At 36.9% G+C, this 18,608-nt stretch overlaps 1 protein-coding gene across 1 annotated transcript in view; it reads right to left on the reverse strand.

The window, feature by feature from the left end:
* The window catches only part of mtor (mechanistic target of rapamycin kinase), a 94,319-nt gene that overhangs the window by 35,424 nt on the left and 40,287 nt on the right, over nucleotides 1-18,608 (reverse strand). Inside the window, exons 29-31 of the mRNA XM_037684998.1 lie at nucleotides 5,722-5,797; nucleotides 3,303-3,442; nucleotides 896-996 (exon numbers count right to left, since the gene is read on the reverse strand). Coding sequence (XP_037540926.1) covers nucleotides 896-996; nucleotides 3,303-3,442; nucleotides 5,722-5,797 — 317 coding nt within the window. The remainder of the gene's footprint in view (nucleotides 1-895; nucleotides 997-3,302; nucleotides 3,443-5,721; nucleotides 5,798-18,608) is intronic.

Consider the following 18,608-nt stretch of genomic DNA (forward strand, 5'->3'; position numbering starts at 1 on the left):
TAGTTAGGGTGCAGTGTGTTTAGTGCTTAGTTTAGTAAGTTTCAGTGTTTGAGTCGAAACAATGAAACAATTTTGAACGTGAAGCTGCAGCTTTTGTTTGACGTGAGAGATGGAGCCGCAAACACAAAAATGAACGGAACTGTAGTCAGAACCGTCTCAAGACAGATTGGCAGAGATGAAAAAGAAAAACAAGAGTCTGAGACAGAGTGAAGACTTTGATGAGGAAGTAAGAGATTCATTATCTGTTTTAGAAGAGGAAAGAGAGGAAGAGCTCACCGAGCTCCACATTTCTGTCTGTGCTCAGACCCTGGTGTGACATCATCAGCCTGCTCAGGTTTGACTTGATTGGAGTTTTTTTTTTTTTTGGTTTGTTTTTTGTAACACTTGTATAGAGCCCAAATGCAATAAAAAACATATAGCCATCATATTCTACGACAGTGACAACCCCTTAAAAGCAATTGAGACTTTAAGTGGGTGCTGAACCTTCAAGTATTCAATGGGTTTACATAGTCAAAACCAGTGATCAACAATCAATAAGGTTCTGTAGAATTAGACATAATTTTCCTTTGTTATTGCATGTTATGATTTTTTATGATTTTTTTGCAAGGGAGACTTGGCAGGTATGTTACCATTTTCACTGGTTCTTGTAGCTCAGAATCACATAGAAATTGGTTAGGTGCATGTTTTTCCTTACCATGTACTCACTAACATTATATTAGTCTCGGTTAACCATTTTTCAAATTTGTATTTTTAATTAATGATTGATGCAAGTGCCAAGTCTTAGGGCGACTTAGTTCGCTGTGGTGACCCCTAAAGAAGGGAGCAGCCAAAAGAGAAATTAATAAATAAATAATGATTGATACACACAACTGATACAAGGCATGTGAGTGGTTACCTAAACCCCAGGCGGCGGCAGCAGCCATACGAGCCATCTTAGCCTGGGTTTCCTCACTGACCAGAGTCCACTCTTCACAGCACTGCTGGTGCAGCTGGCCCCTGGAAAACATTTACAAAGATAGAAGATAAATATGACAGAAAGAACAGCAGATAATATCAAAAACAGAAAAAAAAACCTCAATTCTGGATTGACAAGAGTACTCAGGTGATGATTTTACTGTAGTCCTGTGATCCCAAGATAATGAGCCATAAAGCAGTACCTTAAATTACCGGTAAGCATTTTCAACATGCTTTGTGCAAAAACAAGAATATCAAACTATGCCCAAATGGTATGAAACTTAACAAATTATCCATGAATTAGTATACTATAATATCACATCAAACTGAGATTAAGTAGCATAGTGGTATGTTGAGATATAGGCAGCTATAGTGCATTTGTAGAAAAAATTGTGAATATTGGATTTTGTCAAAATATGATGAATAAATATCTATGGATCTCTTGAAAAAGGTTCCAAATATAATCATAAAGTTTTGAAACCCTTTCTGAGCAATACCAGCTATGGATGATTTTGCATAGAAAAGCCTTCAATTTTTACTACTTTCCCTTTTCGCTTTACCAGCTGTGAAATCCTGATATCCAAATATAGTCTGAGGTTTCCCCGTTCAAATGACATCAAGGAATCTTCATTAGAAGACACTAAAAACAGGATGTAGACAAATTTTCCAGGGGTTAACCTGATCAGAAAGACAAATCAAGCCACGTCTCTGGAACCGCTCGTATCAGGATGATGTATCAAAATGTAGTTTAAAAAGTCAAGAATGTGAAAATGTACTTAATGATTTGATGTGATAGGTCACATTATTGAAAGAGATGGGCTAAGAAATATAAAGAAGGGATTATTTCATCTTGACTGCATAAATTTCACAACAGCTCTTACTGCAACTCCACAGGGATTTTGTTTTATTTATATAATGTGCAATACTCACACTGCTGTATACTGCAAGCCCTCATCCAAGGTTCATGTTTCAATACTGATATATACAAATTTACTTTTGCTGCAGGATGATGCATGAAGGAAGCTTTAGAAGGCATGCATTTTTGGCTGAGGATAAATAGGAAACTAACATTTCTGCAACATCTGCCATCATTTATTTATTTGTTTGTTGTTAGAGATGAACATCTCAAAGCAGACTTAGTTTCATAACCGTCTGATAAGATCAAGAACAGAAAACAAATGGATGCTACCACTGGGGACAAATGTAATAAGGTTGTGTTGTTTATTTAGAAAATACGGTGCATTGTGCAGGCAAAGATGGAACCCAAATTATATGTTTAACAGGCAGAATGCTGGAGAGAGTTTAGAGCATAAAGAAAAAAGAGACGGATGCAAAGGTGGACGTCAATGATGTTTTCTAGCAAAACAAAAAGACGAGGTGTGCGTGTGTCTGCATCAGACAATCAACAACAACAAAAAAATCCTGTAAGTCCTTCCCTGAAAGGACAATGTATAAAAAAAATAAATACAAAAACATAAATGAGATGGTAAAAATGTTTCAAAATTTTAAGAGCAATAATGTGTAAACCTTGTGAAGACTTTTTCATGACATTTTGACTTGTCAATGCAAAAAAAAAACCCAGACATTATGGTTCAGTTTTAACGGAGTCTTCCCGTTTTAATCCTTGTGTTCAGTTCAATCAAAATATTATTTTACCAACATATATAATGTAGAATATTAATAATTAAAAAATAATTAGGCCTTGAAAATAGGTATGTTTATCTAATAAGTTTTCAAGTATCACTTGTTGAAATAACAATGACCAAATATTACTCCCAAAGGCTTTATAATGGTATATTACAATTCAGTGTGGGGGACATCTTAATGCCTACACTGGCAACAAACTATCCAAGAGGATGATGAATAACAGGATTTGAAGAGGCATTTTAATTTACACTATTGCCAAAATCAAGTCTCCATTTAAACTAATGGCAGGTTACATCAGCATCTGTGTTGTGTCGTGAATAATGTGGCACTCTATTAATATAGACATTTTGGGCATCTTGTTACTTTATTTTTCCTTAAAAATATATGTTTTTAAAGAGAACAGCTGTTTTGAAGCTGAGCCTCAGCTGTGGTGAGGTTTGACTTTCCTGCTGTCATCTCTTAGTGGCAATGGATGTCTGCTAATAAATTCCATACTGAAATTGCTTCGGTCAGGTCACAGTAACTAGTAAACACCTAAAATCGAGACTTATTAGACTAGGCTGCAAAAGTAGGTGCAAGTCTAAAATTCTAAATACTATTTTTATGCATTTTAGTCACGGTAACAGAAACATCAGGAATCCAAAAGACCTATATTCATAATGATAAAAGTGTGGGTACAATAGATTTAACTAATGACGTACCATTCTCCCAAGGCCTCTAAGCAGCGCATCCTGCCAAGGATAAGCTCTGGGTCCTCTTTGTTCATGTCAATCTTCTTGTCATATGCCACCAGAGCATCCTCCCACTCATGAAGCTTCTCATACCAAGTGGCTTGGATTTCCTAATAAAAAAATCGAATAAAGAATAGATATAATAAACACATGATCAGCTGCCAAAATTGCCTAAACTGCACACAATATGCTGTAAACCCATTGAATAAAAAAAAAAAAAAGCGCTTTGAATCATTGTCAATATGTCCAAAAATGTAAACAAGACCATGGCATGAGACAAAAAAAATAAACCTCAGTTGTATAATAGTTTTACAAAAGAATAATTTTATATCATGCATGCTATTGTTGTGGACTTCAACAACAATAAGCAATAGCAGGAAAACAGGAAAGCTTTCATGCGAGTTTAGTTCAAGATTCTGCAATTTACAGCAATCCAATAGGTCGAGCTGTTAAACTATTCACTTAACTGTTAACTATTATTTTTCTCCTTAAGCACATCTGATGTATAACTTACAGCTAAATGTTAGCTGACCTCTTTAATGGTCAAAAAGTGTTTTTGACAATATCTGTTTATTTACACTCACATACAAATCTGAAACAACCAATGTTCAGCTTTAGAAATGAATAACTACAATTTAAAACTTCATGAATTAAACCTGGACATTCTGCCTCTAATAGTGTATTTTAAGATAGTCAGGGAGCCACCTACACCAACAACGTAGACTTTCTTTGTGTTTTAGTGATGATTTTTATTCAGTGGCCTTGACAGGGAACCATTACTTCCCCTCGTAGAAAAACATTCCAAATGTTCAACTCATAAATGTGCTCTTTGATAATAAACTGTGCAAAACTGTTTTTACTGTGCTTTTATAGAGAAACCATAAAGGCAGTTTACAGAGGCACAAAAAAAAAATTATTCCATCTGAGTTCTCTTATGGAAATTCTTATCAAATCGCAAATTCTCTGCGTCTGAAATATATTCACAGCATCTTCTCACTACTGACTTTAGGCTGGAGGACAGAAATAACAGATTCATGGTAATTCAGGATAAACGAAAGAACTATCAACAAAACTTGCAACATTTAGTCAGTAGGTATAGAAAAATGATCTGTGTGAATCCATTACAAAAAAGCAAAAATTTCCACTGACAAAAACATGTCTGAATTAATTTTGACCAGAACTTTGTTTTGATTATTATTATTACATCACAATCTATAATTTCAGCTTCGACCGAAGCCTGATAAATGCCCTGATGCCTAATAGGATGATAGAAGCCTGATAAGTTATGTAAAATGTGTTAAAACTGAACAAAAAGCTATTTTAAAAACTTCTTGTATAAAAAACATTTTGTTCAATTATTCAAAGCAAACACAGTTACAATACTTGGAATGAGGGAAAGAGACATGTAAAAACAATAAAATGCTTTTTCCTTCTTAAGTGACAAATTGAGAAAATGTGACTGCGTCCTGTCCATCATGTCCACTCTTGGACATTTAAGCATAATGTGGACTGAGCTCACCTATAAATAAATATGTGTTAATATCAGGAAGCTGCAGTCCTCTGTGTGCAGGGAAAGAAATCTAGAGATTAAACAGTCAATCCATAAGAAATGTAAAAATACAAACAATTTTAGGATAGATTGCACTGTAGATAACAGTCCTAACATACTGATGTCAGCTTACAGGGGGACCTTTTAAACACCTAATAATGAAATACTGTTGGAATTCGTTGAAATGAAGCATTACATACTTATAATTGTAAAAAGGATGCAGAAGTCTCAAGCTGGATTTTAAAATATTTACCCAAGAGTCACATAAAATGTGTGAAAGTGTACGAAAATTTCTGTCAAACAAAAACAAAAAGTCCATCATTCTCCTCCTTGCCGTTAACCTTGGATTAGTGTAACAGATGGCTTTTCCCACATGCTGCACATTAGAGACACACGATTCCTAATGAGCAGTTTGTGGAAAGGCAATAACCTTAAATTATAATCTATGTTAAAATATGTCTATCATGAAAGGACACCCCGATGAGAAACCACACACACAATACAGCCCAATGAAGTGAGTATGGTATTTAGCCTAAAAGGACAGAGAAACGCAAAAACCTGAGTGTGTGTGAGTTTTAATAAAAATAATAGTGATTAAAAATGTATACATTTTAAAATTAATAAAATAACATGATATGTTTATGCAGTACAAAATTACACTTAATCATGGGAGAATATCAGTTTTGTTCATATGTAAAATTTGGATAAAGTGGTAGTACATAACAGATATTTTACCTGCTATAGGCAAATATTTTACTCTGGAAAATCAAAATAAAGTAAAAATAGCTAAATCAGGACTTTTTTAATGGTAGGATTTAAAAAACTAAAACAAAAACTTACCAATTCACCAAAATGTTTCATTGCATATTCCAGCACTCCTGATGCCGCCTCGGGCTGCTGAAGTTTATTGTTGATGCTGAAAATTAGCCAAAAACAACAGCATACTATTAGTTTACTATAAGACAAACCCTGGAAGACTATTTAGAGAAAAGTATGGTTTTAAAAGGTGGACAAAATGCAGGGTACATGAAAATCTTAGCATGAATATCAACAAGGTGGGTAGTGACCTGTTCAGGTGTACCCTGCCTCTAACACAGATAGGCACTAGCTCCTCATGACCTGGAAAGAAGCAGCTGGTAAAAATAATGGATGCATGGATCCTGTATTGAATCTAACCTTTACTCAAACAGAACAAAGGCACAATCAGGACTGGCTAAAAAAAATCCAAGGATCTTGTAACGATGACATTAAATTAAATTAAACTAAATTAAATACAAGTGGTACACTGATGTCCCCCCACTGCTGACGGATTTGAATAGTGAATGCTAATCCAACCCACACCTGTGGTCATGAGGTTTGGACCGTGACTGAAAGAACGAGATCCCGGATGCAAGCGGCCGAAATGAGCTTCCATCGCAGGGTGGCCAGGCTCAGCCTTAGAGATAGGGTGAGGATCTCAGTCATCCAGGGGAGCTTGGAGAAGAGCCACTGCTCATTTGCATTGAAAGGAGTCTGTTGAGGTGGTTCAGGCATGTATTGGGATGCCTTCTGGACACCTCTTTTGGGCATGTCCCACTGGTAAGAGGCCCCAGGAAAGATTTAGTCTCCGGGAATGCCTCAAAGTCTCCCAGGCAGAGCTAGAAAGTGTCGCTGGGGAGAGCGATGTCTGGGTTTCTCTCTGCAACCCGACTACGGATAAGCAGTAGAAGATGGAGATATTCAGCACTTCTCAATGACATGGCAATTTGGATCTATACTGATGGCAAAGGTAGCAACCCTTTATATAATGCATGTGTATTAAAAACTCTGAGAATATTTTATCACTAAATCAAAGCTACTGGCCCATTTAACACAACTTGAGTTTTGAATCCTGGATCCTACAAGGATGATGGAGCCTGTTTGGGACACGTGTAAGCACTTTGCAATTTATAAAAGCCACTTATGTAAATAAAATGCAAGACTTGACGTTGGGGAAATCAAACTAAACAAAGTGTGACTGCACAAAGTAAAGTGACTTTAGTAAACAAGCATTCGTCTCCGTGACTCTCACGGAGGATGATGAAGGGCATTGTTTCAATGGTCAATTACATAACTACCCAACGTCTCCAATAAACACAACTTCCACAAAGAATTCTAAAAAAACAATGACGATATCACATAATTATGTTGTATGTTCTGTCTTTTCCATTAGAGCTTTTGTTATCTGTTGTGAATTAAAAACCTTTTAAACAACAAAAGAACAAAAACAGCAAGATCTCCACCACACATCGATACCAAAGATGTCCAGATGTGTTTTTATCTGAAGACAAATCAGAATAGGAGTGTTCTCTACCGTAGACACAGGAGATTTCATTGTCCCTCCACTGAAGCCATCTGGCTTCCAGCTCCAAGCAGAAGCTGTCTAAATGCATCCAGATGGAAAGGCCCACATAACGTTCTTCTCAAGTAAAACTTGGCATGCAAAAAACTTGGTCCAATCATTGTGGATCCCTTTATTTTACTGTTTAATAATTACCTATTTCATCTGAACACTTAAAATATATATTTTTTAATTTGAATGTACCTTAAACACACTGGATAGTAAAGCTATAATGGTGCCGTACTGAATCGGCATACAAACCAGGCATTTTAAAATGTTTTGTCAAGATAAAGATACCTTAGAAATGACAAACTCGATAGCATTGAGAGATAATATGAAGCACTTTTAAATTAAAACATAAATTGGGTTCAATACCAAAGAACTAAACATAGTTTGTAAATATGACAAAGGAGTTGAAATATAATACAGAACAACTTTATTTATAAAGCACCTTAAAAAACACTATTAATCAAAGTGATGTACAGCGATAACACAAATACAATAAAATCAGTTGAAATGGTCAAAAACAATTAACCGTTAAAATCCTAATAAAACATAGAATAGAATAAAAACAATTACAAAATACATTAAAATCCAACATAAGCCAAGTGAAAAGCCAAAGAGAAAAAAATGTGTTTTAAGAGATGATTTAAAAACAGGAAGTGAGTCAGCCTGTCTAATGTGCAAAGGCAGCTCGGTCCACGGTTTAGGAGCAGCGACTGAAAACGCTCGGTCACCTCTCAGCCTTCCCTTTCATTTTGGAATGAAGAACAGGATCTGCCGACCTGAGAGAGCGTGAGGGAACGTACAGCTGGAGCAAGTCGGACAGATACTGTGGGGTGAGACCATAAAAACATTTTAAAACAAATAAAATGACCTTAAAATCAATCCGGAAGTGAACTATGAGCCAATGCGGTGATTCTAAAACAGGGGTGATGTGCTCTCGTTTTTCTGGTACCAGTTCAAAGGTGAGCAGCAGCTTTCTGAACCAGCTGAAGTCGATTCAGTAATGACTGGCTCAGCCCGGCATGAAGTGAATTACAGTAATCTAAACATGGATTAAAATGTCATAATGATGCTGTGAAATAATAAATGGTTTGACCGTGGCCAGGTGTTGCAGGTGACGAAAGCTGGATTTGATCATTCATTTAATAATAATGAAAATGATGAAAATAATAATAATTCATTTAATCTGTGCAGCGAGTTTAAAATCATTGTCCAGCCTTACACCCAGGTTAGTTGCTCTCAGTCAGATGTTGCGTTAAAAGACCCAGATTCAAATGGACTTTGGAATCGTCACTGCGCTTAAACAATAAGACCTCCATCTTTTGCTCATTTAAATGTAAAAAAAAAAAAAAAATCATCAACATCCATGCTCTGATTTCTGCAATATATTCCAGGAGTTGGTTCACGGAGTATTGCTTTTCTTGTTTTAGTGGAACATAAATCTGGATGTCATCAGCATAAAAATGGAAAGCGACACCATGTTTCTGAAGAATAGATCCTAGCGGGAGTAAATACAGGGGGAAAAAAATGAGGGCCAAGCCCATAAAAAAAACTTCAGCTGAATAAGATACAAGTGGGCTATCTGTAACTTCATGAGCTATACAGAAAGTTTCTGAGAATATTTGATATTTTACAGAAATGTTTTTATGGGTGGAGGTTGACGGCTACTGGAAAACTGAACAAAAGGTATGAATATATATATATATATATATGACAGTTATCCAGCAAATGCTGCTACTATATATAGAATGTTTGTCTGACATTTGTGGGGAATTTCCACCTAAATAACTGTTCATGTGCAATCAATAAGATTCCAGGGGAAAAGGAAGTGATTCACACCATGAAGGTGAATCTTTATACTGTGTAGGCTCTCCACTGGTACACATCAGACTGTCATTGGAACAAAAATCAACTAGGAAAAAGAATAATATGGAAAAGTAATAGGACATCAACAGCCAAGATGAGCTCATGTTTATGTGAAAACAAGTCCAGCAAAGAACCTGGATTTGCAAAAGTGTACAGGAGAAATTCTCTGCATAAAGCTGTTGTTAAAAAAAAAATAAAAAAAAGAACCTTAAGTAGACTTAAACAATAGATTCAGAAATGTATTTACAAAATAAATAGCAATATCATAAAACGTGTTGAGTTTATGGAGAAATTGTGATTCATTCAGATTTGTTCATTGTTTCATGGTGACCAGTTTTCCATAGAAGAGACAAACTGCAATTTTTCTTTAGCACTGATAATCTCATTCAAACATCTGTAAGACACAACTGGAAAATGATTAACATTAATGAGTTCCAAACAATTCTCAAACACAAAGCCAAAAGAACAATAACATGCCTGTTAACATTATACTACAGAGGAAAAAATAAACAGACCACTCAAATAGTTCACAACCCAATATGATGACATTTTTATGTTTTTCATTTTTCTGACGAAAGTTAGGCGTGTTAAGAGGCCACTGAGACATAAGCTGGAGAAATAATTCAATGCCTGCATTCACCAGACTACTGCCCACAGTGGGGTACGGCTGAAATATGAGGCCCCTGAAATCCTCACTTTTAGGTCAATAAGCCAAAAAAACAAAGTGTCTCTAGTTGTCCATAAAGGAAAACACATGATGGCCACCTTATTGGAATGCCCAAGAAAAAAAAAAAAGACCTGTGCCAAAGATTATTATTTTTTGAGTAACTACCTTGAACAAAAAATACACCAACCACATGTTGGTCAAATTAACTGTACTTCCATGGAATCATGCAAAGTCCTGAAAACAGTTATTGTTTGCTTTTTTAATTTCAGTTCAATCAAGCCCTTAACTTACTTATGTCTTGAACTAGGGGGTCTACATGTTGATGTGTAATTTATTTATTTATTTGTTGCTGTTGTTTTTGATCCACAACGCAATTGTGTCATGAAATATCCTTCTGAGAAAAGAGCATGTGGCAGATGCTCACAAATACATAAATGCAGGGAAAACAATTTATAATAGATAGTGCTTAATCCATTCTCTTTCTTTAGTCCCAGCTATTGAGTTTGTAGGATTGAGTGCAGATGGTCACAGCCTGGCCTGTATTCAAAATATACAGTACAACAATGGACAACACCTGGCAGACATTCCTGGCTTAAGCCACTATTTATTTTATGAACTTCCAGGGCACAAAGTTTGCCACTCTCAGATGGAAGATGTTCTGGTGCATATTGGGTCCCTCATTAAAGAAAGTATGGAACAGTTCATTTTGTCCTTAAACGTGACCAGGTTTAAAAAAGAAATACTGCTCACTCTATTATAGTTGACTTTAAATCCATAGTAGCCTGTTTGCTTTCCTTCAGTCTCCAATTTTCCAGAACCATTTAAGTTCCAACCCCATCAAAAAGCAAATCGAGAGCTTTGCCTTTTTACTCAACTCTTTCCTCACCACCACAGACTGGAGCAACACCAACATTACTGCCGATGAAGCTTTGATATGGATATTCAGTTATTGAACAGCTAACCATCATTTGTGACCAATATACTTAAACTTCACTTAAGGCAGAGACTTACTCTCAATCTTAAATAAGTCAACCTTTTCTCAAACAAGAACTATGGCTTTAAAAACAACAAAAACAAAAATAAACAAATAAACACCAAATGCTCATTTTAAATAGAGCCTGGCTGATATATTGGTAGGGATAATATTTTAGGCCAACAGACATCTGGGGACCTATCGTATCTGTGATAATTATCCCATTATGTGTCGATATTTTATATGAATGTTTCTGTTCAGTGCCAGAGATGACTTCTGTTCGTAACTTGGCGCTATATAAATAAACTGAATTGAATTGAAATAAACACCTAATTTTCACTTCTAAAATGCTGGGAAACAGCTGAAATTGTGCAATGTATCCCGCAGAGGGCACATGAAGACTACTTTCAGTCATTAAGTGAAGTGCTACATGTTGTCATCATTGCATGTTTCCATACAATGAGGAAATTATTTCTCTGCATTTAACTGTCACACCTGAGATACACCCAGATGGAATGGTGGACAGCTATGAAAGCACCCGGGGAGCGATTAGGGATTGGGAGCCTTGCTCAGGGACATTACGACGTGGGCATGGCGGTGAGTCGAACCGCGACATTCTAGTCCCAAGTCAGCTGTCCTACATCTACAACCCCACGACCCCCTCCAGTCATCGCCTTAAGTTTCACTTTTGACATTCAGCACAGCAGAAGCAGGGAGCGATACTGTGTAACATATTTTGCTGAACAGTGATATGTCATCTTTAATGAAATGCATCGTTTGTCTGAAATCTTTACTTTTCTGCAAAGAAAAATAAACGCCACTGATCAATACTAATTAGGCCTTCACCATACGTGACTAACAGGGAAGGGCGTTTCTTTGTTTAATGATGAAGAATGATTCTTTGTTTGATTTATATTTTTGTGACACACTTTTTCATTCAACCTTTATTTATACAGGCTAGTCTCATTGGGCCACGAGGACTCATTTACAAGAGGGACCTGTTTTACTTGATACTTTAAGATGTATAGTGGAAAAAAGAAAATGTGAATGCATGTGAGGAAGACTGTTTTTATGACCACTGCAACACTTGGAAACCTGGTATGGGACTAGATACAGCATGGATCTGATTTGCTTAGCTTCATGGTTGCTAACAGCTGCGCTAAATAAACAAGCCCCACTCGCGGTTTTCTTAGATTCTTGTGGGGGGACAAAGCTAAAAAATTTTCAGCCATTACATCGGTTATCAGTTGTCGCCTTCCCCTCCCAATATTGGTATCATGATAGCCAAATTTTCCATATTGGTCAGGCTCTAGATCTAAACATAAATGTCTAAAAATGTCACTAAAGCTCTTGGCTTGAAGAAGTCAACAATGACACATCACATTAAAAAAGTAAAGCTCCCAAACCAGACCCACTAACCCATGATAAAACCTCAGGATGTTGTCCATAAATATCACAAACAGGATTGGTAACATAGATGAAGCACGGGCAGAGTCCAACAAGTGCCTGATACAAGCTTAAATTGATACCAAGAATGCAAGCACAGTTCTTGCTTTAGTTGTAAAAGGACCAAACGCCGCCCAGCAGCAACCAAGGAGGGCATGTCTTGAGCCAAGAGAGCCCATCAAAAAATTACTCCTATCAGCCTTCCAGAGAAAGTTTACTCCAGGGTTTTGGGGATTGGATTTTTTAAGTGATAAGCTAAACCTTAATCATTATTCTAATATTTGATTAATGCACCAAATAAGTGTTGTGTTTTATTAATTTAATCCTGCCCCCACACCACCACCCCACCCTCACACACACTCCCGAGGACATCTGTGGCCTTATCAGAACCAAGATGCTGATAGACACTGCACCATCTTATCAGAACTTTGGAACTTTCTGGAGTGTCTATGAATAACTCACCGCCTTTGTCAACCTCTGTGCATAAATTAATTTGTGATGTCATTGTTTGTTGCCGTTTTAGGTTGCAAGGTCTTTTTGTGTATCTTTTACACCGTTTACCGGCCAGGATATGATGTGAAACATGATTTTTTTTTTTGGCTTCCTCCACCCTCGTGCTCTCTTTTTCTCACCTGCCTGTATGTTGTATGTAACAGGTCTCTTTGTAAATGAGTCTTTGAGGCTCAGTGGGAACTAACCTGTATAAATAAAGGTCCAATAATAAAAAAAATCCCATGGTATAAAAAAATTATTCAAACAAAAGCATTTCAAATATATTGTCTGCTAAAAAAAAAAGGATAAATGAAGTATTGTTCGGTTATATAAAATTTTTGATACAAAAATGCTCATTATGCAACTGTGCTTACATAACCTGTAGGTGTCAAATGTTACAGTTAATAAAGATTATACGAGGTTTTGTGGTATAAAATTTTGGGATCCAAAGCTACTGGCTGCTAATTTCACGTTTCCTTTCTTATAAATGAACTCACCGAGTTGACAGCAAGCCCTGGTAATCGCTCTTGGATTACATAATGTTTTACTAATGCCTTTGAGGACATACTACAATGCCAGAAGAAAGAAGCTTCGGAAGCTGCTTCAAAGCAGAAAAACACCATGAAGCTATCTATATAAAAAAAACCTCCATGGCACGTTAGTGAAAAAAGCATGACGACGAAGTCTGGGGCCAGAGGAAAAGGATGCCTTTGGGAGGCTTTGCTGAGAAGATGTGACTCACAGAGCAGTTACCGCAAAGAGAAAACGCAGAGGAGTGAATTGTATTAAATTTTACCAAGAGACTTCGTACATCATTGCCTTCTGGTAAATATTAACAGGCAGTCAATGAATAGTTATCAAATATATCTGTAAAGCTTTTTTTTTTGTTTGTAAAAGACAAATAAAAAACTGTCATACAGCTGGCTACATAGGAAATATACAAACAAGCATATAAAAAAATAAAACAGGAATAAATAAGTAAATACACACACACACATATAAGATATCCTAAACTACGGTGCTAGGATAGCAACTCCAAATCCATTTTCAAAGACAACTAAAAAAACAGAGGAACAAAGAAAAATGTAGAATCCATTGACTGATTCAAATGTCCTAGGATCACTATTCAGGAAACACTGACTCTTGGAAAAAGGACTGCGCATCCAAATGTTTAGTGCCAACTCTGTGAAGCATCAAAATAAAAAAACAGAGCACTTTTTATGTAATCCTTCGGAATAAGACAAAGCACTGTTTATTCTCAAATTTGCAGCGCCCATGATCCAAAAAATCAAAACGGATGGTTTAACTTTTTCCTTATTTGTGTGTTGGATAGTGTGAATCAGTGAAGATGCATGCCAAACATTCTGCTTGTTACAAACGGAAAAAGGCATGACCTTTTTTAAAATATAAAGCTAAATTGGTGGTGCGTGCTTATGTAATATAACAGTAGATGCCTATTTAAGCATCTAGTTTTGTTTTAGCTTTAATTCTATTATTCTATCACTCTTTTGCACCACTTTAGGCCGATCTGTGCCAGAAAGTTCAAGTACCAGTAAGTTCTGAGGTTACTAGTATTCTATATACAATACATACGACCAAATTACTTGAAAACCAAGATACATTTTTAAAATGTCACAAAAATACTCTTTTATGATTGCATGAAAATCAACAGACAAACAATATTAATACTATTTTACTATGGAATGAAATGTAATAAAGTTAAAGTGCCTATGTTGGAGCGCCTGACAGGGAAGATGGAATGAGACACAAAAGGAGGATTAAGAAAATCTTCCATATATTTGTAAAAGCTTCCTTTTATGACCGTTTCGGTGACTGACATTTCAAAATTTTCTAAAAGAGAAAACATTCCAGAAATTTTCAGTTTGAAAACACTTATTAGGCCTGAAAACACCAAATTTAGCAGAATTTACCTATTAAACTACGAGTTAGCTTAGTGAGGACAACATTTCCAGGCCACGAGCTACGCTGTATCCTCCAAAACCGTAAGTGTTAAAAACCTGGCTCTGACTCATATTTGCAAACGTCACACTGAGTGGTTGAGCTTCCAGAGGTTCTTCTTCCATGGAAATATTGCATTTCAAAAATAATTATGGAGGCAATTATCCTGTCAAACACACTCAAGGCGACTCCTTTGCACAGGTTCTAAACTTTTATTATGGGTTATTATGGGAAAAAGTTAATTTATTTTGATAGAAAAAACAAAATACAAGTTGGTGATTTGTTCCAATGTTCACTAAAACCATTTCTTATTTTTGAAGTTGCCGGTAAAGAAAAGCACATTATGTAAAATATTTAAAATTTATATGCATCGTGGCAAAATGTTATGCTTTAAAAAAAAAATACAGGCAGAACACAGAATTTGGACCTTTTTTTTTTGGGATGCACGATATTATCGGCGTGGTATCGTATCGGCCGATATTAGCGTTAAAGTTCAATATCGGACATTCCATCAAAATCACTCACCGATATAAAATACGCTGTTTTTGTATGACAACCCAGTGACAAGGATGCCTGCAGCATCAGCACAACGCGATGACGTCACGTGCGCCTGCCTGATCTGATCACGGCGAAGAGGAAAATTCAAAATGTCGGCGGTGTGGAAGTTTTTTTCGTTGAGGATACTGGATTCTGAAGATTTTTGGACTACGTTGAGCCTCGTTACATCGTCCCCAGTCAGATATATTTTTCCGACGTAGCCTTACTCGAGTTACAAGCCGTCATTCCCGACGTCATTGAGAAGCTAATAGCCGACAGCACTTGGGTGAGTTTTACCACAGACATTTGGACGTCGTGTTAGCCCCGTTAGCATGATTAGTCTTACGGCACAATGGATAGACACAAATTTTGAACTTAAAAAGGCTGTCCTTCATGCACAAGAGTGCAGAGGATCCCACACTGCAGCTAGAAACCCAGAACAAGCCTCCACAAGTGAGACAACCTCACAGGTGACTAATGCTAATAAATAACATTTAACACTTTTCATTTAATATAAGTTAAAGTGCTTTGCATATGGTTGTTACTGAATATATGTGACCAACTCTTACAGCTGTTACACATTTTTTTTGTAGCAAATAAGCCTAAATAAGAGGGCTATGTTCTGACAAAGAAAAGTATATTAAAAATACCGGTATTGGTTATCAGTCAAATAAGTTCTAACATATCGGATATCGGCCAAAAATCCAATATCATGCATTCCTACTTTATTTTCTTGGATCAGAGCATTTTCTGCTGAATTAAAACTGTTATGATGGGTTTTTTTTTTCCTCTTAACAGTTTTACGGAGTTATTTTTCTTTGTATTAACACCCATTTGAAATTATACTCTACAAAACTTGGTCGTGAAAAAAAAATTAAAAGCCTTATAAACATTTGCCAAAAAGGGTGGCATCAACAGAAAAAACAACCTACAATTAAAAGTACTTAGTGACTTCACACATTTCTCAGCAAGTGAAGACCAAATTTACAAGAAATGTGGCGAGGCCTAAGGATAGTCTAATCTGTCATTAAAGTGATGACTTAAGTGTGACAACAGACAAGGAAATTACCTCCAGCTGTTCCACAGCACCAAACAGCTACTCAGGATGACTAAATGACATTTCAGCTACTCCGGAAAGTAAAGTTGAAGCATTTAAAAGATTGTGCATGATCATACGTATACTAAAAAATGCCACAAGTCCAGACAGTGACCCTTGGTTCTTTTCCTCATGTTCATGATGTTCTTCCAGCAACAACAACAAAAAAAAACTATTAGAGCCCAGAAACCTTAAACACCTGAAAGGGAAACGTGAGCGATTGCCGGTACTTTCTCTCATACTTTACAGTAGAGTGACGTCATGGAGGAAAGGGGGGGTTTGAAAAAGATCCCCCACCCACAAGGTTGGAGAGGGTCAGCTCAACAGTAAAGAGGGGGAGGACCCATACAAACTATTTAAGGTGCACAACCAGAGGAGGGCTTCTCAGAGGAATGGAGACAAACCATCGGTGAGCCGCGGGTCACAAAGAAAACTTCAACTTATCAACATTTCTGCTTCGCTACACCCGAGTCTTTTGATACTTTTAGAAGCAAGTGCTGAAATAAAAAAAAAAATACAAAAAACTACTAAAAACGACTAAAACAGAAGGATTGTGTACTTTTAAATCAAAAAGAATGTCAAAAATGAATCTGAGTATTTTAGCCTTGGGTGTCGTGCTGCTGTTGTTAGCAAAAACCGAGGCCCAGAAGCCTAAGAAGAGACCGGTGCCTCTAAAGACCCCAAAGGGTCAGTGCTGCGATGAGGTGCGCTCTCTCAAAGTTCAGGTGGCCAATCTGACCAGCATCCTCGAAGAGATGAGTCGCAAGCAGGAGACAGACTTAATTAATGTTGTGAGGCAAGTAATGGAGCTGAACAAGCAGAAGCAGCAGCTAGACACTCGGGTCACAGAGGCAGAGAGCAAGTACTCGGAGGTCAACAATCGAGTGGAGATCATGCAGCTGCAAACTCTACAATCGGCGACACAGACTTCATCAGGTGAGTTTTCGCTCGCAAAAAAGTATTGAATAACTAAATTAGTGATGATACTTGCTTAGATGAGTGCATATTTAAGCAATACAAGCTGCAAAAGTATGAAAGGTGTTGAAAATTAAGATTCTGATGCATTTTCAAAATTTTATATGGAGCAGCTGACATTAAAAGCTGTAAAGAAAAATAATTTAGAGTAAACTAAATTTGAAAAACAAACCTTTGACTTAGCCGTTTTTTTTTAGTTTTGGTTTGACTTTTAGATTTTTGTTCTATTTTATTATTATTGGTTATGTTTTTAATAAGACATGATCATTATTTGATGGTTAAAATGTTAGTTGTTTATTCACTGCAGCTATCATCCAGTAGAGTGAGCTGTTTAAAACAACCATAGGTAGAGTCATATACTGTAATTATTTTAGCTACAAAGTACTATAATCAGTCTTTGTTCACTGCTTTCTGGGCTCCAGTCAGCTGCTGGGAAATCAGTAGCAGGGTTGATTACAGTGCACACACTGAGCTGCCCAAAAGAAGTAAAAAGTATTCATTTGGAAGCACACAGTTCCATCTGCAAGGCTGTCAATAAATAGCTCCAGCAGCGTTCAGCTCAACTTCAACACACCACTAATCAGCGCTGGCTGCTATACAACCAACCATTACGTCATTTATTATTTCAGTGGCTGAACGGTGCAGTCTAACAAGGACTCATTCATGCTACACAAAAAGAGAACAAGAGGACTTTTCTCAAACTTGAGTAAATCAGCGAGGGGAGAGCAGGACAGGAAAAGATGTGCAGATTAGACAAAAAGTGAAAGGTTTAAACGTCCCATCACATTTAGGGCTCAGTGCTCCACGGTGACTTTGTGATCCTTCGTATGACATCATTAAAAGGGATAAAAAGCAGGATTTGTGCTTAACGTTTTCTGTTTGCTTTTGATGAGAGTAAAGGTCATTTTTGAGCCTGTCAAGTCAATCAGCATACACACGTTTTATTACAGCAGCCAGTTTTCCCAAAAAACACACATAAAACTGCAGATGGATTTAACATAGCTTGTAATATTTGTTCTTTTTCAGCTGCTATATACGACTGCGCATCACTTTTTGGCAAAAACTACAAAATTTCTGGCGTGTACAAACTCCCTAAAGATGACTTCCTGGGTACACCTGAGCTCAGCGTAAGTTCGTTGTGAATCTTGCACCGTTGCCTTTTCTCATTCCCACAGTCTTCTAGTGCAGGCAGCCAAACAACTGCTCTTTGGTTTCAGGTCTTCTGCGATATGAAGACAAACGGCGGTGGTTGGACTCTGATTCAACGGCGCAAGATTGGCCTGACATCTTTCCAACAAGACTGGAAGCAATACAAAAGTGGATTTGGATCCGTTCACGGGGACTTCTGGCT

Source organism: Nematolebias whitei, chromosome 11 (genome assembly GCF_014905685.2).
Source record: "Nematolebias whitei isolate Nwh7 chromosome 11, NemWhi1, whole genome shotgun sequence".
In the NCBI taxonomy this organism is placed as follows: domain Eukaryota; kingdom Metazoa; phylum Chordata; class Actinopteri; order Cyprinodontiformes; family Rivulidae; genus Nematolebias; species Nematolebias whitei.